Raw genomic sequence first — 21105 nt, 5'->3', positions numbered from 1 at the left:
TCGTACCCTTCTCGGAAATATAGAATACCATTTTATAAACGTGAGCTGCTGCCCTTCAACAAAATCCGTGTGCAGACGCTTGTATTACATTCAGTCATATCAAAAGTGAATCCACTGAGGGCTTTAACACCTACGTCTGCATCAGTAAGAGCATGTCCTACTGAGCGCCTTCAGCTCTAAGGTGTGACGCAGTATATGCTCGTAGACGGGTAGCTTCTTCACTACACCACAGTTTCACATTAGCCTGACTGGAACATCCATGTATAATCATCAGATGTGTCTGGTTTATTGAAACCAAGCCCATTTATCTAGATTTAAGAGCGGTGCAAGAAGGTATATCACTGATGTGCGTCCCTGTGGAGCTGAAATTGAATGGTAATTGGCCCTGTGGGAAAAGGCGTTGGGGTGACAAGACAGCACAGTGAGCAGTGCTGCCACCTTGCAGTGCCTGGGTTCGACCCCTGCTCAGTCCAAGTGGAGTTTGCATCCTCCCCTTGTGTCTGGATGGGTTTTCTGCAGGTGCCCTAGTTTCCTCCCGCAGTCCAAAGACATACAGTTCAGATGGAGTGGTGACACTAAATATTCTGTCGTGTGTGTATGTGTGTGTCTTTGGATACTCTGCAATCAACTGGTGTCCTGTCCAGGGTGTACTCCTTTAACCTTTCACACAGCACCTCTATGATAGGCTCTGGGCCCCCCGATTAGAACAAGTGGTTAATGAATATGGATGGGTGGAAATTAACAAATTACTGCCCAAACACTTTGGTGTAGATTTTTGAGATACAGTAAATGGAGACAAAATATTAAGTCTGCATCATGCTGATGTTGTATTCCAGGTATAACAAGACAGCAAGTGTCCCACCACTTGGATTAAAATATCACAAACGGTGTTTGTCATTAAGGTGTTTCAGGTTAGTCAGGTTATCTCCGGGTTTGGTGCAACTTTACACCATAAGTCCCTACAACACTGGTTTATACAGACAGCTGGCATCTGAGTCAGAACGCGTGGAACAATATCTGTGCCTGCAGAACGCAGATATTAGATATACCACAGTAGTTCAGATGTGTGTACATGATAAACTGCTTATCAGCTACAAGTAGGTCAAGTTGCATAGGAAACAATCTTATTTTGATCTTGTCAACAGACCAAGTGGCACTGGGAGAGAAGATAAAGGGAACCTACACAGAGTTTGCAGTAATTGGTTAAGGCTGAACTTGCGACCAGAATTTACGAGGATCAGCTGGAAGCTAATAAGCACGCTATGCAAAAAGGACGCCATAAAGACGGCCGAAGGCCCAGGTCAGTCGATGGGTACCACCAGTAAGATCCATTGTGTTAAGGTGACCCTGGACAACAAATAAAAACAATCATGAATCATTCAAGGCTGTCTGTAGGAAGTGGTTTTGATTCCCCGTAACCCTGTCGCTGGAGATGTGATAGAAGTTATATTGGATGTGTCATGTTGCAATAGTCTCAACACTCCTATAGTCTCGTGGTGAATATTCTGTGAGTTTATCGCTGTCGAAGACTTCGATTGTAGAACAAAACCAAGAAATGTGTCGATAATAGTCACTTGTGTCAAGTGACAGCTCAGTCACTCCATATGTAGAGATGAAAACGTCCTGGCGACTTGAGAGCCCTGGATTAAATTCACTGAAGCAGAAACTCACTCATTGTCAAGTATGAAACCGTAGCCTTTACTTCTGTTGACCTTTTAAAGCAAGAAGTGGAGTGAACTGTCACCCACCAATTTCGCAGATATGAAAGGAGGATTCTTTCAAAGAAGCAGAACAGCGCGGACAGCCTTCTTCATTATGATCATGTATGGTAAGCGGTAACCACATCCTCAGTGATGACGCTGCAGCCAGAGCTACAGGGTTAATCAACGGAAAGCTCCCAGATGAGGCTCGACAACAAGCGAGGCGCTGCTGAAAATGAGCCGGCTTCTCTGCAATCCTCCTCGCGTGCAATCCGCCGTAAACTGACCGGAACACAAGGGGAATAGCGATTCGTTCATTTATTTATGACCACTCTCAGGTACAGGTACGTACTTTGAGCTACAAACTGGAGATGTATGTGAATGTTATGTGTGTTCTATCTCTTCCATTCGCCTTGCTGGGCAACAGCTGTAAGGTTTTTGAAATACTGTGTATGTGTACCCAAACTTCTCCTCTGTCGCCTCACTTGTGCTCATTAACCCAGAATGTCTAATTGCTAATTTTGAGCAGTAGTATGTATTTACAAACACATGAAATGTTATCATACGCTTTAATAACTGATTATAACGTGCATTCCGTTTTCTCTGCTTCACATATTTCTTGAAAGCCCCTCTTGTTTTCAGATGTTTTAAGTTCTGGCAGCATTATACTCCATTTTTTGAATAGAAAGAGTGTGTTTTGTATTTTGCAGATCAGACATGTGTGCTGCATGTTTATGAAAGATAAGTCACCAGTAGTTCCATGTTGACTCAATGGAATTTCTGACATTTTCAGTGACAGGTTCACGTTACCACATGTGTGGCAGGGTGCAGCTGTTGGCTAGTACAGTCAATACTTCAATCAGGACTGAATAAGTGAATTCACGCTTTGGTCACTGTGCCCTTAAAATGACTGATAAACAAGGCAGTGACAGATATGGTTTATCCCTCATAACACTAAAGCTCAAACAATATTGCAACAAAAAGTAGCAAAAGTAGTTGATAGCTATATTTTTTTTTGGTGGTAATTTCATTGATATTTTTGATCATGTCTTTCCTTTGTGTCTAATATTGCTATAGAATATAAATTTGAAGCTCAGTGTTCAGCAATGAACCCCTAACCCCCCTACAGCTGTCACTTTTCCTACTGAAATTTAGTTTAAAAAGTCAAGAAAAGTGTACCAATAATCCATAAGTTCGGCAAGGCTGATGCAGAGGGGATGTTTCCCTCCAAGATTTAGGCAAGTCTAATGTCCTTCCGAATACAGTATGTGTGTTTAACTCCTTTGAGAATTATTGTTAATGGGTCCCTCAATACCTAACAAACTGTTACACCACTGGAATAAACAAATAGCTGAAAAATTTTTTATAACAGCTGAAAAATTTTTTTTAGAACAACTCATTTTGTTTGAACATCACTGTACTTACATTGTTAGAGAAAGGAAGCGGTTAAATTAAAAATTTTCAACCCACCAGGAATTTGACCCACCAGGTATTTGACCAAAAACTTTCAAAGGTTTCAAAGGCTTTCAAGATTTCTGTTCTCCCTGCTCTGTACTTAAAATTACTGTGGTTTTAAAGCATAGTTTGTGTATTTAATTCCTCTCAAACACCCTTTGGTGCTGTTACAGCACTGCTGACACCAGTATCCATCCTCCCTTTGTCTTTCAATAGGGTTCATATTTGTCAAAATTAACTGTTATTTTATTCATTGTATACTGAAAAAGCAGTCACTACAAAAATGAGGTTTCCTGTTCCACCGTGCCAGATTTCCTCCCTTTCTCAGTTTTGTCAGGCTAAACAGGAGATGGCAGTTGAGTCACCTTTTTTCTAACTCCTTTAGATTACAAAATGCATATCATTCTGTAAATATGATTTATGAAACCTGTCATATATTAAGGATTTACAAGCACCAAAATGCATCTGTGTCTCTCTGATTTACATTTATTTAGCTCAAGCTTTCCGCTTAAATAACTTGCAGTGTTAAGGTGCCTGAAATGATTTACCTATTTATATAGCTGGGTAATTTTTACTAGAGCAATCTAGGATAAGTACCATGCTCAAGAGAACTACAACAGGAGGTGGGAACTAAAGCTGGTTCCTTTGAGTGTGCGCTGGCAACTCCAGCCACCACGCCACCTGCTGCTCTACCGAAAAGACGTTGGAGAACGTTCATTTTGCAAATGGCAATAAAAAAACCCAGAGTCAAGATTTCAATAGAAAGTGAAAAGCACACTTGGTTTTTACATCACTTAAAGCTACTACATTTTCGTGTTGCAGAAAATGAAAGGTTGCATTCGAATTGTAAAAAAGGAACTAAACCTTTCTTTTTCATTCATTTCAGGATTCCCAGGTGCTGTCAATGATTTCAGCAAAGCCTCCTGGTTTAGAAGGATGTCGGGCATAATGGCAGTGCACCTCGGCATCATTTCTCTTACCCTGTGGGGTCTCCTTCAGCACAGTACGTTCCCTTATTATTAATGCTCTTTTACATCTTTTTACCGTGCGCTATGGCTTGGTGTGCATGGATGACCTATCACCAGGCTGCGGTTACTTGGTTTCTCTCACTAGTTTTATCAGTCAAAACAACCTTTAATCTGTTTGTTACAGTCATTATCTCCGGTAACAGTGGTTTGCTTGCGTTTTCTTGGGAACTGTTATCCTTCGGCCAGACGGAGATAAAGCAGCTAAGAGTCATCATAGATGTCAGAAAGATACGCGTCTACTTTCAACCACAAACAACACAAAAAAAAATCTCAGTAACTCACTCAGGTGCTGGAATAGATGCCAGTGTCAGTTTCACAGAGGCACTGCACTGTGTTCCCTCCTTCGCAGCTACCTGGGCTTGCAGTGTTTCCTGCAGTACAGACTACATTTCCTCCTTGAATTGCACCTGTGCGGACCAGGTGCCTGCCTACCCCTACGCCTTTGTGGCAACGTGTTGGTAAGTGCAGTTGTCCTCTCTGCCCATGTGTGTGCTGTTGGTAGATTCATCTCAGGAGGGCCGCAGGACGGTGCACTAAATGTCAGCCACCATTCGTGGAACCGAAAGAGCGAATTAAACATCTGGCGGTTACTGTGACATTTCAGAAAAGTGAAGTGTATTTTTATACTTCACTTTTTCTCCATGGAGCTCACATATGAAAAACTAACAAGTTTGGGAAAATTAGCAAAGTCTGTTCGGTGGAAACAATTTCAGCATGCTTTTTGCCCGCTCACTAGCCGTTTTTACCCCCTTTATGAAGAAGTGGAACTCGTTAGTTATGATGTCAGAAGTTTTGGGGCGTTATTATTTCGGTTTGTGTTACTTGTGCTGTCAAATAATTGTCATGTAGAAATGTCTCATGTTAATTTTACCACAACAAAGAAATGCCTTAATACTCTACAGAATCCAAACTAATGCACTTACTGGCTGAGAACAACCAAAAAGATTTTTAAAAAAAAGGGGAAATGTGAAGCACACTCACACACGCACACACAAAGCCACACACATTTCTATTTGCAGAAATGAAAGCTGTGCTCCTGCAGTCTCACTTTTAAAACATCCAAGTGATCAACACGACCTCAGCACCGCTGCAGTCCCCGATCTGGTCGGTACAAGCAAACGCGGTCAAGGATGCTTGTGTGGAAAGAAGTGCTGCTGTCTGGCCCTCAGTTCCACTGTACTCCTCACCGCTTTCTGTCTTTTTTTCCTCTTTTTTTTGAAGGGAGGAAGATGATCATGTGAATTCGAGCTGTGAAATTGTAGCCCCAAAACAGTGGTGCATTTTAGAGCTGGACAGCAGGGAGGTGATCAGCGCAGATACTCAGTGTACCATAAGAGGAATGAGTGCGGAGGACAAGTGGACAACGGAAGAGAATAACACGGTACACATCATTCTGCAGAAACACAGTGAGTACATGTGTTCCAGTGCTGACAAGACATATCCAAACAACAGTGTGTTGGAAAATGTGAAGGAAAAAAGAGACAAACAATCATTTCCAATGTTAAATAGTGACTTCAAAGTGTAAAAGTGTACAATTATATAATTAGGTGTCTCTCTGTGAGTGGTGTGGCGGCGCAGTGAGTAGCACTGCCACCTCGCAGCCCCTGGGTGGTGCGAGAGAATGTGGGTTTGATCCCTGCTCAGTCTGTGTACAGTGTGTGTTTTCACCCCATGTCTGTGTGGGTTTCTTCTGGGTGCTCTGGTTTCCTCCCACAGGCCAAAGACAGACAGTTCAGGTGGACTGGTGACTCTGAATTACCCGGAGTGTGTGTGGGTACCCTGCGATGGGCTTGCATCTCATCCAGTGTGTACATATATGGAGGATAGCTGGTAGCGTAGTGGTTAGAGCTATTACCTCTGCATCCACAAGTTGCAGGTTTGAACCCCACCTCTAGCTATAGTACCCTTGAGCAAGGTACTTACCCTAGATTGCTCCAGTAAAAATTACTAAGCTGTATACATGGGTAAGTAACTATAACCTTAACATTGTAAGTTGCTTTGGAGAAATGCATCAGCTAAATGAGTAAATTTAGTGTATGCCCCCCCTCTCAGCGTTGTACCCAATAGTTCTGGGATAGGCTCTGGATCACTGTGACCCTCCTCAGGTCAAGTGATTGTTGAAGTTGAATGGATGGATGTGTCTGTCTATTTATGGTGGCATGCTGGGTAAAGCTGGTGCCGTGCGGCTCCAGAGCTGGGCATAGGTTTGAGTCCAGCTTGAGGTTTGCATGTTTGTCCCTGCATTTACACCACACAAGGCATGTGTGGAAGAAGGCACTGGCAAACCGCTTCCGCTCCTACTTTGCCCAGAAAACCACACAAGTGGTCGCCAGCAGTTGAACCCGAATGGCTCCCACTTCCACACATCCGCGTAGAATTGAAATACATTGTCAGACACTATGAAAGCTTTATTAATACTGACGCGCCACGGGATGTTTCTAGCATCTTCCACGGCTGCAGTCCTTCTGTAAGCTGTAGAACCATTTCTTTGACTCACATGAATCGAGCAGGAAGTTCACAAAGACGGCGACTTTGGGCTTTTCTGTGCAGGACACGTTAAGCAGAAACGTGCGCTGCTCCTGTGGTTTTGTGAACGCCTAGGAAGTGGGATGTGTGTGAGCAACATGACCACTGACTGTTCTCTTCTGTCCTTCCCAGTAAAACCACAGCCACCGTTCAACCTCACACTTACAGAGAATGAGAATAATTTCACCGTCTCCTGGGAAATGGCCTACACCCCGGTGCTGAATTACTATCTGAACAATTTTCTGATATACCGGGTGAGGATAAGGGCAAAGGATGATTCAGAGAAGGTGAGAAATGCTCCTCTTCGGGAACAGTCACAGTAGAGTCCACTGAGAGCAGTGTTGCTTGAAAGTCACTTAGAATAATTTCTAAGAGCAATAAATTGTGGCTGAGGAAAGAACACCTATGGAAATTGTTGCCCTGAATGTTTACATTTCTGACCTTAACAGGATCCAGGAAAACAATTTACTATACGTGAGGACAGGAGGTACCTGGAGGTTTTGCACAGCTCTTTAGAGCATGGGAAGACATATGTGGTGGACGTCCAAGCCAGACCAAGCGTTCATTTTTCGACGAGCGGGTACTGGAGCGAATGGAGTCCAGCCGTCGAAGTGCACATCAAGTGTAAGTCGCTCCACCAGCCATGGCACGGAAACCTTTTTTTGGCGCTGGCACTCTTGGCTAGAATGGAAAAAAAATCCAGATTCTGCAAGAAGTATCGCTCAAAGGCTTCATTCATTGACATGGGGACCAGAGCCTCGCAGAAGGAAGACTTAGTGTTGTTGGTGCGATAAATTGAAGTAGTAATCAATGTCTGAGTGTTTCTTTAATTTTACTCTCCCCCAGATTTGGGTGATGAAGCGCCCAATTGGAATGATCAGCAAGGTGAACAGAACTACTGGTCGTACATCTCCCTGGTGCTGGGCCTGGTGACATGTACTGTGGTCTTCTGCTGTGGAAGAAAGTAAGCATCAGCAGTTCATGTGGTACCAGTAGAGCAGAACCCCTGGGTGTTGCAGTCTCCACCTTATTATTGCAATACACACCAACACTTATTTTCAGCACATATATAACAACTGATTTTATAATTAAGTGGCAAACTCTTTGTTTGGATTTGAGATCAAACTGAGTGGAGTCATTTTGAAACACCTGGGCAACAGATAGACCTTTAACACACAGTACCTCTCCGGTCTGTGTGGTCCTGGTGCGTAATGCCTTTATGACTGTAAATTAGATCAGTGTTTGTCTGGTTTCTTGATTCCCCCCCCCAATTTGCCTCCTACATATAAAAAACCACAAGCCGTGCAAGTCGTTTCTTGAAGCGGCACAGCAGAAGGCGGCGTGCAACGTGTAAAGCCCAAGAGTGCAGGAAGCCAGGCCCGCATGTGCTCGGAGCTGCTGCGTTTGAATTTTGCAACCTCGAACCTGTCGCGCTGCACGTTCCACGCTGCTGACGGTGCGTGGAAGGGCGTATCATGTACGAACCATCCACCAGCCCCCGTCGACCAATGGCTTGTCCAATCAACCCTACCATGAAAACACACGCTTTCCCAAGGAGCGCTTCCGTGGACTGCCTTTGGATACTCACCCAAAGCAACTGGAAAGGCACTACACTGCCGATTTTCCTTCCACTTGTTTGCTTGCTTTAGTGGTGTATTGGGGGATTCCATCTGACAAACACCCATCAAGTGTCATCTCAGATTCTAATTACGCTCTAGCCTTGAATTACTACTACTTTCACTAGTGGATTTCCCCCAAAATACTGAAAGCCCCTAATATTAAACATCTAAACACATAACCTTAAGATGGATACTTTGCCATCTCACATATGAAGGTAAGGCCACACTGTCCCAATGGCTGTAATTTAACTGTAATACACACTGTACACAGGATGTAATTATTAATTCAGTACATCAAGTGGAGAGGTATAGGAGACGCTGTTTTTACTCTGTTTTATGCACGTGTAACGCTTGTGCAGAGCCAGGCTCTAAGTGATCCTGAGCTACTCTTTCTTTTATGACCTGTTTACAATACAGCCGTTACGCAGTTAATGTCATAAGCGATCAGGTGTGGTGTGCCATTTTTTGGGGACCACGTTCACTAATGCTCACTTCAGGGGCGGCGCTCATGAGTATCAATTTGTTAATGCTCACGTGTACAACCAAACTGCCGTATTATTTTCAAGTATATATAGATTTTTTTTTAAATTTATTTTTAAACCCTTAATTTTGAAAAGTCCAAATACCAGCAGCAGCTGGGTCCCGAACCCTAACGTTAACCAGGGAGTGACTGTATATTGTACCTCCTTAGGCATGTGGAGCTTTAGATTTAAATTTCTTTATTTTTTGTTGCTTCTCTCCAAAATATTTATGATGTTAAGCCATTTATGCCACGATTTACCATTTGTGCAGATAGGTAATTTTTACTGCATCGAAGCAGGGTAAGTACCCTGCTGAAGGGCACTGCGGTAGGAGGGAGGATTCAGCCTTGGGTCCTTAGACTGTGAGGTGCCAGCTTTAACCGCCATGCCACCTGCTGCTTTATAAAGAAAATAGTGTATCTTTATATTAGTACACTCTGCCATCGCGTTGCGTTGTGCTCGAATCTTCTGGCAAAGCAAAACACCAAGCTCAGTAAGTGTCAGCGAGGAGCCGACGTAGCCTGAGATGCAAGAGCAGATCCACGTCTTTCCGCAGCTTGCGGCAGCCCTGTGGGTTTAGTACAAAGCACAACCGCTGCAAATGTGAAATGAATGAAGAGAAAAAAAGAGCAAGGTCCCTGGGCTCCCACACAGGGTCCGCTGTCAACGTCACACCTTTGTGAGCGTGTTCAGGTGCAGAGTGGGACATGCCCAGGGACGGCCCCTCAACCTCACTTATAACTTTCGTCATGATTTTCTCACCTTCGACCGAAACATCCCAGGCTGGTGGGAGGCAGCCATACTGCTCCCATCATCACACGCTGCGCTTGCTGCCATATTTCCATTTAACCCCCTTTCTTCTTCTTCTCTTTCCTTGCATCCCTCCCCCCCACCATCGGACCCACCAGAATCTGGCTACACAAGGCCCATCTGTGCAGCTACATCCCAAGCCCCGAAGGCTACTTCAAGCCCCTGTACTGTATGCACGGCGGGGATTTCACGGTAAGCCTACAGGATGGGCTGAGAGTCCACCAGCTGGGTCTGCAAGCAGTAGGGGTTTCTCAGAGCCACACACACACACACACACACACACACACACACACACACACACACACACAGAGCGCTAGAGGGGAAATTGTGGGCAGGGTCTTGACGCCACGGTGAAAGCCTAGTGTGACAACACTTCACACCCAGATGGAAAATACCATGAGCTGTTTTCTGAGCGCAGATGTTTGGATGTCAGCTAACAGTCACTATTTTTAGGTGTTTATAATTTTAACGGGTTATTTTAGAAATATTCCAAAAGGTAAGGGGCCGGGGGGGGGGGTCACATAGGGGCTGCCCGTTCTTTTACTTCAGTTAAGCGTTAAATTTTGTACTTTGTTTACATCTGTCAAGTATTTTGCACACATTATTCCAGTACTGTCCAAGCTATGTGGCTTTCATTTAACCAGAAGCAGAAATCACCTTGAATGCACTTTAATGTCTTTAAAAATGGCCCATATTATTCTTAATGTTACACTGCATGCTAGAACCCTGGGAAGATTTTTTTTGTTGTTGTTTCAGTGTTCTGTCAAAGGATGATTCATCCACTGTAGTTATTCATCTTTACCACGGGTTCATGTGACCCACAAATACAACTGTATGTTTGCATTTGGTGTGAAGTGAATGAATTCCTTCAGCAAACTGCTCTGCTTTTATGATATCAGAGATACATTTATTCATTTAGCTGATGCTTTTCTCTAAGGCGACTTACAGTGTTCATCTGCTTACAGTTATTTACCTATTTATACAGTTGGGTAATTTTACTGGAGTCATTTGGGGTACGTACCTTGTTCGAGGGTACTACAGCTGGAGGTGGGCTTCAAACCTGCCACCTTTGGCTACGAAGGCAGCAGCTCTAACCACTACACTACCACCTGTCTCTGTACGCTAACCATCTTAGTTTGTTTACTCGCTCAGCTGTGTCCATAACCGCCTTTTACTTTAGACATTTACTAAGACTGATACTCTCCATTTGCCACAGTTGGTAATTTATTTAGAAGTAAACATACTTGATCATTAATATAATTTCAACAAAACATATTTATTTTGAAATGCTTCTTGGTGGTTGGATGTTTGAGCCTTGACTTAAAACTTTGGTTTTAAAGTACACTTACACCTCAGGACAGGCCATCCAGTGTAATAGGTTCCATAATTTTGAAATGATGAAATATTTCCTATCGGATGCTGTATTTTGCAAACCAGAAAACCCAGAGCACGGGTGAACATTGTAAAAGTTGAGCACCGAGTCCAGTTTCTGGTGCGAAATTATAACTCGCAGAAATAAAACTAAGTTAACGTAGTCATGTGGAAGGTTTTACATGTGTGCAGCATATCACTGTAGCGTTCGGAGAACCAGAGTTTCTTTGAAGATCCACGTCTATTCAGTTTCAAATATGGCACACCTTGTTAATATTTGCAATTTTTTTTTTTTCCCAGAAAAGCTCGGGATATAATTCTGTCTTTTACTCTTTTCTAAAACCCAGTTTGCTTTACCTTTTTTGCTGCCATTAAACAGTTGAACTGTTACCTGACAATTACAGGTAAAGTGAATTATTTTAAATATTACATTTATTTTTAGGTATTTGTTACATGTATAAAATAAATTATTTTAAATATTGAAATATTTTTATTTAAAAAATGTTGCTGTGTATGAAGTGATGTTAGAGAGTTGTTGTCTTAGTACTGCAGCTATTTATGTGTCATCAAAGGCTTCCGGCGCTGCAGCTTTCAGCAAAAGAATCAGCATTTGCTTCTCACAGAAACTTCACATTATTATGATTATTACTGTCACCTCATACTTAAATAGACCAGTCTGTGACATATGAATCATTCTTATTGCTGTTAATAATAATGAAAGTTTATGCACACTTTGCCTTGGTCATCTTAGCACATAACACACACTCAGATTTCACGAGTCACTTGTATTGCGCTTAACATGACAGAAAGATGGAAATTAAGTATTTCGAAATCAATTAAGTATTTCAGTCAATTTGCTATGAAACGCTGGATGTTTATTTCTTTGGTGTGGGAGGTTCATGGCAACCAAACTAAACTTCTGTGAATTAATACAGTATTTTTCATCATTTCGATATGTTACAGCGAAATGTGACGAAATATGGCCAGTGACTGCACCTGGCGTTAAAGTCGAAGGAGTTTGTAATGCTTTTTTACAATATTTAAATGAAACAAGTGCAGCGGAGAGTTTCGTGACCTCTGGGTGAAATTCGACATGAGTTGCCTGGGTTCGAGTGCACACAGCCCCGATAAGCTCTACAGCACCACCGTGAGGCTACATGAGGACACACAGAGTGTGGGTTCTATCTTTGTTAACTTTCACAAGTGTCATGGGCACAGAAGGACTGGTGGGTGGGGGTCTTCGCTCCCAGGTGACTCATGGGTACAGTCCCTCGTGGCCCATCCTGATGTGCCATAGCGGCCATCTGTGGTGAGGCCGCCGTGCCCCTGGGAAGACGAGACACTCGAGGTTCCTTCGTCCCTCTTCCCGACAACCACGGTCCGCCAGGCACCTACAGGGTTGCAGGTTCAGACAAGGTTAATGCTGTCTGCCCCCCCAGGGCCTGCTGAATGAAGTCTGTGAGACAAACAAAATATGTGGTTGACAGTTTGCCCCCTACAGGAGGTGCAATCCCGTGTTTACCTCTCTCCAGAGCAAGTAACTGTCTGTAATTAAACAAAGGAGAAAGGGGTAAAGCACAAATACAAAGGGAACACCCTAACCCTAACCCCAGACAGCTAGAACACAGAAAAGACTGACTGCTTCTGCAACCGCATAGAATGGCCACTAGAGGGAAGCAAAACATCAAAACACACTCACTCACACTCACACTCATACTTTCTCTCACACACACACACACACACACACACACACACACACACACACACACACAATTTATGGTAAGTACCTTAATCAAAGGTACTGTAGCTGGAGGTAGGAATCAAACCTGCAACTTTTGGGTCCAAAGGCAGCTGCTCTAACCACACACGTATACAAATTACATACAGTACAAGATGTGGTAATATAATGTAGATTATTTAAAATAACTAGGGGCGCGGTGGCGCAGTGGGTTGGACCGCAGTCCTGCTCTCCGGTGGGTCTGGGGTTCGAGTCCCGCTTGGGGTGCCTTGCGACGGACTGGCGTCCCGTCCTGGGTGTGTCCCCTTCCCCCTCCGGCCTTACGCCCTGTGTTGCCGGGTAGGCTCCGGTTTCCCGTGACCCCGTGAGGGACAAGCGGTTCTGAGAATGTGTGTGTGTGTGTGTGTGTGTATTTAAAATAACTAGGGGCGCGGTGGCGCAGTGGGTTGGACCAGGTCCTGCTCTTTGGTGGGTCTGGGGTTCGAGTCCCATTGGGGGTGCCTTGCGACGGACTGGTGTCCCACCCTGGGTGTGTCCCCCTCCCTCTCCGGCCTTATGCCCTGTGTTGCCGGGTAGGCTCCGGTTCCCCACAACCCTATATGGGATAAGTGGTTCAGAAAATGTGTGTGTATTTAAAATAACTATATAATATGCAATACTTTAAAGCAGCGGGGGTGCGGTGGCGCAGTGGGTTGGACCGCAGTCCTACTCTCCGGTGGGTCTGGGGTTCGAGTCCCGCTTGGGGTGCCTTGTGACGGACTGGCGTCCCGTCCTGGGTGCGTCCCCTTCCCCCTCCGGCCTTACGCCCTGTGTTGCCGGGTAGGCTCCGGTTCCCCGTGACCCCGTAAGGGACAAGCGGTTCTGAAAATGTGTGTGTGTGTGTGTACTTTAAAGCATACACAAATATAATAATGGCATATAATTAAATATCTTAAGTATATAACCCTAATACTAAATTCAAGAAGAACTTTTAAATCATACCTCTAGATTAACTTAAACATTTAATTTTTGGAAAGTTTTTATCAACATTTTATTAACCCTTCTCGTGCACTCTGATATTTCACGGAAGTTAAGGTACATAAAAAGAGCTACAATATCTAATACTGGAGGTAAATTAGAACTACTTTAAACAGTAAATTGGAGTGCTATAATGAATGCATTTTTATTGTTTAATGGTGAAAATTAGAAAAGCATGTTAATGCAGGTGTATTATTTAAATTTGTCATTATTACTGTATGGTGGTAGTAATATGATGATGTGTTTTACACTAATGTCACGGTAATGTGCCAGTAGTACAAAGAGACAGAAGTCTGCACACAATGATTCCCGGCTTGAAATGTTTGAAATTTTGGATTTTTTTAACCCTTTTAATACCATTTAGCATCTAGTTTTTATTCTCATAATGTCTTCACTTGTTGAAAATGTGAAAAGTGCCGGAAGAGGTGTGATACAGTGTTGTTGTACAGCATATGTTTAACACTTATTGTGCTAGTACCCACCCCCACACGAAGAGATAAAAATTCTCCTCGATAACAGTAAACACTGTACTTGGAGGTGAGTCAAACTCAGACAGAAAAGGGTGCATTTGATTTACTGGGGTCTCCTGTAGGTGCCTTTGTGCTTATATCTGCGCTCAGGCACCAGTGCAACACATTTGTGGGGAAAATCATCCCGAATCTAAACAGGAAGACATACAAAAATTCCCCCATTAAAGGCCTGCAGTGACTGTATAACTGTATTCTCTAAACACAGTATTTGAACCCATAGTTGCCTTTTTTTTGTTTAAACAGCTCATTCTCATGCACTTTAACTAGCTGTCACGTCATCATCTTGTCTGAGATGGAATGATGATCAATTCACAGTAATGGATTTTCAGATCCCTATGGTGAATATTCTGCAGTGTAGTGCTTAGAGCCGCTGATATTGGATCCGGAGGTTGCGGGTTCAAATCTCACCTCTGGCTCTAGAGGCCTTGAACAGGGTCGCAGGGAACCGGAGCCTACCCAGTAACACAGGGCGTAAGGCCGGAGGGGGAGGGGACACACCCAGGATGGGACACCAGTCCGTCGGAAGGCACCCCAAGCGGGACTCGAACCCCAGGACTGTGGTCCAACCCACTGTGCCACCGCACCCCCTTGAACAATATACTTACCCTAAATTGGTCCAGAAAAATTACTGAGCTGCGTAAGTGATTGCAATTTGCTTTGGAGAAAAGTGTCAGCTAAATTAATAAATACAACATAATTCTACCAGCCTGTAAATAGTGCATGTGCTGTAAATAAAATAGACAGCTGCAGCCAGTCTCTTACTGCTACTGTGAGACTGTGAATATTTGTAGTTGATTTCAGTTACTTATTTGCTTTGCCGCCTGTGTCTTTTATTTATAGGAAACATTCATTCATTATGAAACCAAATAACCCACAACAACCCACGCGGACGTGGACGTCCCGGACACAAAGGAGGAACGAGACGCTCCACACTTTTAATAAAACGTTAAAGTTAAAAACACTTCCAGGGTGCCGAGTTACAAAACTTTATTTAAGAAGTGCTATCTTTTATCTGCCTTTTTCCTGTTTGCACAACTACTTATGTATATCCTCAGCGCAGATCTCTATGGAGGTTTCTTCAAATTTTATCGCTACCTACTTCGGTGGAAACACTAACGTTTAAAAAGCACGGGAAGTTAATAATAACATCTCTTTGCGTACCCAGCCAAAAGAAATCTTAGGAGGAGATAAGTGATATCTTGTTTTTGCACATTTTTTCATTTTGATAAGTAGAAATTTTTCATGTTTTTTTCGCCGGTTGGTGTATTGCATGTCTCTGTTAGAAAACAGCTCCGGGTAACACAAATTAAACGCTGTAGCCGTTCCAACAGTTTTGAAACTTCTTTTTTCTTGTTTTTCTGCTCTAAAGGATAAGCTGAACCCAGAATACGCCTGTGTTAAAGCGCTCTGTGTCACTGCGTGAGAAGAGCGCTCTATTAAAAAAAAAAAAACACAGCTATAGCTGATTTTTTTGTATTTATGCTGATGCTTTTTTCCAAAGCAGCTTATGGAGCAATTCAGGATGATTGCCTTGCTCAAGGGTACTGCAGCTGGAGATGGGATTTGAACCCATGACCTTTAGGTCCCAAGGCAGCAGCTCTAACGACTGTTACCAGCTGCCTCGGTAGTACTGTAGCAAGGCTACCACAAAGACCACAGTTCTGGGACACCTCCCAAACAGCAGCTTCACAAAGAACCCACTGAATTCAATGAAACGATCATGCAGAACAACAATAATCAGATGTAATTATAATGAAATATTGGCAGAGCAGGGTGGTGCAGTGGGTTGGACCGGGTCCTGCTCTCTAGTGGCTCTGGGGTTCGAGTCCCGCTTGGGGTGCCTTGCGACGGACTGGCGTCCCCTCCCCCTCCGGCCTTACGCCCTGTGTTACCTGGTAGGCTCCGCGACCCCGCATGGGACAAGCGGTTCAGAAAATGTGTGTGTGTGTGTGTGTGTGTGTGTGTATTGGCAGAACAGCACTGTTTCACACACTCGGAGGGATACAGAAGACGTGTTGTGTAGCTGGAGGTGAATGGAAGCGATTGTCATTTAATCGGAAGAAACAAACCATCCGACACTTGCGTTGTATTAATAGAAAAATAAGAACTTCTGTACGGCTGGATGAAAATAACACCGGAGTCTTAGTGGCCACTTTCCTATCACAGAGCCACACGCATCGGTTCAGACTGCTGTGGTCGAGCCAAATATAAAGGGCCCTGCCGCCGCATAAGGCTGCTTCAGGTTTCTGTGCCGACAAGGTTTACTTTGGCATCCTTATAGCTGTCAGGTGTAAAGTCAGCATTTGGATCGCTGCTTCACATCTAAACAATGGCGCAGGTGGAGCAGTAAACAAATGCAACTGGTCACGGAGAAGTCAGTGTAGCCTCAACGTAGCCATGGTATAGCCCTAATGTAGTTTCAGCGTAGCTGTACTGTAGCCTCAGCGTAGCCGTAGTGTAGCTTCAGCTACAATAAGAAGGTTGGGTTACAGGATCTCTGTCCAGATGTTCTCCATCACAGATGTGCAGTCCCTACACTTCCAGTAGGGCCCAGTACACTGCTCAGCCTGTCTTACCTACTAGTACGAGACACAGAGACCTTCCAAGGTCTCCTTCCCCCAGTCCCAGTTAAGCGGAATTTTGCCACTAGCTGCATAACTCTGTTCCAGAAGCTTCCACAGCAGGTCGTGTCATGGACACAAAGCAAGATCTAAAGCCTAATCTAAAGCCACAGCATAATAAATCAGAATAGAGTAACCAAAAGTAAATCATAAAAAAATGTAATGAGGGTAAAAATAATTGCAGAAAGAAAGGGTGCATTCCAACATCACCTTCACACACTTTTTTTTTTACCCACGCCTGATGAGGTTATGGTTAAAAATTCCTAATGCCTAACACTTCTCCTATGTGTCATTTATATGTATTTATTTCTATATTTATATTACGATTAATACTTGTAATTACAGTGACAACTAATTTCATTTTTATATATTTAATGTTTATTTATTTATTGTTTAAATATATAGTTGTATGTGTGTGTTACATATATAAATATTGTTGTTTTTTTTTTTTTTTGGGCAGAAATGGGTGGGCCCGGCGTTTGTTTTTGGTGAGTTCGACTTCCTGGAGAAGAACATGGTTCTCCCCGTGGTGAACGTGAAGCAGTCGAACCTCATACCAAAGTGCGAGACGGAGAGCTGGGAGAACGGAGCCGCCTGCAGCAAAGGAGACAAGAGCCTGGACAGCAGCTTCCTGGGCATGCTGTCCCCCCAGGGCCAGAGCTTTCTGGACAGCAACAGCGGCAGCCAGGCCACGGAGAGCTCGCGAGGCGGCATCTCCATCGACACGGTGACCGTGCTGGAGGAGGGAGAGGAGGAGGCGGAGGAGGAGGGGGGCTCCGGCCAAGGAGGGTCCTGGCACTCGTACAGGGGCATCTTCGCCTACCCTTCCTTCCGCGTGGGGGAGAACCCGGGCGGCGAGGGGAAGGCCCTGCTGGGCGCCGATCCCAAGAGGGAGGCGGTGATTTCCGGCGGCCGCATGACCGACGGCGAGGGGATTCCGGGGGGTCGGCCCGCCCCTCTGGGGCTCTACGACCTGGAGTGGAGTCTGGCGAACCGGGCCAGCGAGCTGGAGCGCCTTTCCTTGGACTCGTTCGGCTCCGGCGAGCGCTCGGAGGACGGCTACCCCAACGTGGTGCTCGACCTGGACACCATCGACAGCGGCTTCCTGGAGTCGGACTGCAGCAGCCCCGTGCGCTCGGACTTCGGCGACAAGGACGAGGAGGCAGAGGAGCAGCAATCGCACTCCAACTACGTCAAACAATGGGTGACCAGGGCTTCGGAGCCGGACGCGCGAACCGAGGCCTGCAACGGCAGCAGCGCCGGTGCGCACGCACACCCACACACGCACAGCGTCCAGTCATAGTCCTTCTGCCGCCCGCTTTAAAGTGCCGCGAGTCACAGCCGTCATTTTATGGGACGGTTCACTTTTTCCAAGCGTTTCCCAGTTTTTCAAAGCTATCTTTGGCAGCCTGTTCTTTTAAATTTTAGGATTATCATAGAATTACTTTTAGTCACTAACTCAAGCCAAATATCTTCACTGCCACTATATCCATGAACCCGATTACAATAGTGTGTAACTTGAGCGGTTTGATTTGCATGTGTATTTATTGATTTAAAGTCATATTCCCGGGAGAAGAGTAGAGTAGATTAGAGGGTTCGGTTCGGAGGTGGGTTTTTTTGCACAAATTATGGCGGGCATTATTTTGTGCTTCTCGAAAATGTACACAGTGTAAATAAAGATTGTTTTTTAATAAATAAAGATTCATTCTGATCCGTTTGCCCAGTGTCTCTTCCAGGCCCAGTTTCTCATATTAGTTATACATGTTTACATACAGTATATATATATATACATGGAATGAGATCAAGTGGATATACACCTATATAATACATATATGGTATATCAGTCATAGCCGCATTAATAAGGAGAAATAATAATGTCGAGAAGCGCTCTTTAGACCAGCCGCGCTGACATTCTGCTGAGCATCAGATCGTACTTGTGAGGACTGCGGTGATCACTGGTAGAAGATTCAAGCAAACAGCCCGGCTACGATCTCTGCCACGAGCTCTGCCAGCCCTCCAGCGCGATCAGACAAGGCTGCTATCGAGGTTTTAATCGCTAGTTGGCAGCGAACGCCTCTTACAGCTCCAGTAAACACGTGGAGGAAACAAAAACAACCAGGGGAAAAAAAAAAAAAAAAAAAACACACAGACAGAGTTTGTCTACGTTCATAAAAAATATTCGCTGAACTGCATCCGTAAATAAATAAGTGTGGAGAACTTTTAAAAAAATAATTCTCGTAAATAATGCCTCGCGCTGAAAGATTGTCGCGCGGTGCCGAACCGAACGGCGCGAAACTCACGCGAAGCGCCACCTCTTTTTGGGGAAGGCGCGTCCAGTTTTGGCAGCGTTCCCTTACCAGGGTACACGCGATGATTTAAAAAGCATATGGTTTCTCGTGTGTGCCGTAAGCCATGAGCGCAACCATGATTTTAATCATCGGCAATCTTATCTCTGAGTTTGCCCTAGAAAATAATCTACCAGCATCATCTCAAGACGCGAGCAGCTCTCAGCCCCTTTTTTTCTGGTGCCATTGCATTGATGCGTCTTTTATCATTATGTTCGCTCTCTTACCGAAATGAGCAACAGCCGCTGTTTGTAAAGCGTCGATATAACTAGTAAAAGTATAAACGTGCAGTAGAAACGAGACCTCATCTGATTCTTCAAACTGCCTTCATCATCATCATGTGTGTCGGGCGAATGTGACGAACGAAATCCGTTGCTCGTAGGAGTCCGACAGCTGGACGAACGGCTCAAGGGTCCGCTTTTGGGAGCCACGAGTGTATATTGGGGGCCGGGGTGGACATGCCCTCCCCCCCCCCTCCCGAGTATTTATGTAGAGATCCACTCGGCACTCATAATTTTCGATGTCCTTCATTATAAACCACAGAGGTGTTGTGATGTTTTTAAGGTCTTGATGTAATATTTGGTTATTGGAGTGTTTTATAATTTCTTTTTTTTTTTTTTTTTTAAAAAAAAAATAAAAATTCCCCCTGGCTAGGTTGACTGTTCTGAATTAATGTTCTGGTACTGTGTGTGATTTGTTTCATTAAAAAAAAAAAGAAAAAAAAAACCCACAGAGGAATGTTACGGAACGCGTAACTAACATGATTATTAAAAATATGCACCACGGGCCTGCAGACAGTTCATAAGTGCCATTAATAACGTAAAAATGACTTTTTGCAGGATTGAAAATGTATAATACGAATAGTAATAAATCAACACACACACACACACACACACACACACACACACACACAGACACTTTCGGAACCGCTTGTCCCAGACGGGGTCGCGGGAAACCGGAGCCTAACCCGGCAACACAGGGCGTAAGGCCGGAGGGGGAGGGGACACACCCAGGACGGGACGCTAGTCCATCGCAAGGCACCCCAAGCGGGACTCGAACCCCAGACCCACTGGAGAGCAGGACCCGGTCCAACCCACTAATAAATCAACAGGTTTATGAATTCCTACATGTATCTTGCACGGCCTTCGTAGCTTCGTGTACCGGGCCGGTCACTTTAAAGCGGTGAACATTTTTATTATTAAAGTTCATGGAAGGAAGCACATCAGAGGTGTGGAGTGACGCAATACGGAGAAGCATCTCTCGGCCCAATGAGGCGAAACCCTGCAGCGCACCGCAGTAACGCGTAGAGCCAGTGAGTGTACACAATGAGCACGTGAAGCGACGGGGCCCGCGCCACAACAGGAACTGTCTCTTCCTCCCCGTTCCGGCATTAGAGCTCGACGCTCTTGAGAAACTCATTCATTCTCGGCGGGGCCGACGCGTCGGAGGAGCTCCGCCAGCAAGCCGGTAACGTCCTGCGAAGGCAGCCGCTCCTTTTCCCCAAACCACGCGCTGCACGACTCCGATGCCACTTGGGTGATGTCACTCGGGTACCTTTTAGCTGGCATCATGGCATCATGGCATAGTAGGTAGGGTGGTTTATTTGCAGATAGCTGGTAGCGTAGGAGTTAGCGCTGGTGTCTGGGGCCCTGAAGGTTGCGGGTTTGATCCCCGCCTCTGAGTGTGATGCTGTTGAGTAGGGTACGTACCCTGACGTTGCTCTAGCAAAATGCATAAATAACTGGAAGCTGCTTTGGAGAAAAGTGTCACCTGACTATGATTGTTCTAGCAGAAGGTGCAAAGCTTTTATTAATTTTTTTTTTT

General features: G+C 44.7%; 1 protein-coding gene across 2 annotated transcripts; it reads left to right on the top strand.

The window, feature by feature from the left end:
- The first annotated feature begins 1907 nt into the window (after positions 1–1907).
- Positions 1908–18724, top strand: LOC108923866 (interleukin-21 receptor-like). 2 transcript variants are annotated; one of them, XM_018734901.2, is made up of 9 exons: positions 1908–2038; positions 4042–4158; positions 4533–4641; positions 5405–5589; positions 6842–6996; positions 7159–7333; positions 7556–7673; positions 9758–9851; positions 17397–18724. In XM_018734901.2, the coding sequence occupies exons 2-9, from the start codon at positions 4092–4094 to the stop codon at positions 18237–18239; spliced, it is 1746 nt and encodes a 581-aa protein (XP_018590417.1). In that variant the 5' UTR covers positions 1908–2038; positions 4042–4091; the 3' UTR covers positions 18240–18724. The 2 variants fall into 2 exon arrangements, with proteins under 2 accessions (XP_018590417.1, XP_018590416.1); XM_018734900.2 differs by having other exon boundaries at positions 1908–2044.
- The last annotated feature ends 2381 nt before the right edge of the window (positions 18725–21105 follow it).

Source organism: Scleropages formosus, chromosome 20 (genome assembly GCF_900964775.1).
Source record: "Scleropages formosus chromosome 20, fSclFor1.1, whole genome shotgun sequence".
NCBI lineage: Eukaryota > Metazoa > Chordata > Actinopteri > Osteoglossiformes > Osteoglossidae > Scleropages > Scleropages formosus.
Note: the sequence above shows the minus strand (reverse complement) of the source record. Positions and strands in the feature narration are given on the sequence as shown.

Bases quoted from the DNA above. Each gene is read 5' to 3' on its own strand.
- LOC108923866 (XM_018734901.2), top strand. From the start codon at position 4,092: ATGTCGGGCATAATGGCAGTGCACCTCGGCATCATTTCTCTTACCCTG. The intron at 6,997-7,158 runs GTGAGAAATGCT...TGACCTTAACAG, and splicing joins CAAAGGATGATTCAGAGAAG to GATCCAGGAAAACAATTTAC. The intron at 7,674-9,757 runs GTAAGCATCAGC...CGGACCCACCAG, and splicing joins GTCTTCTGCTGTGGAAGAAA to AATCTGGCTACACAAGGCCC.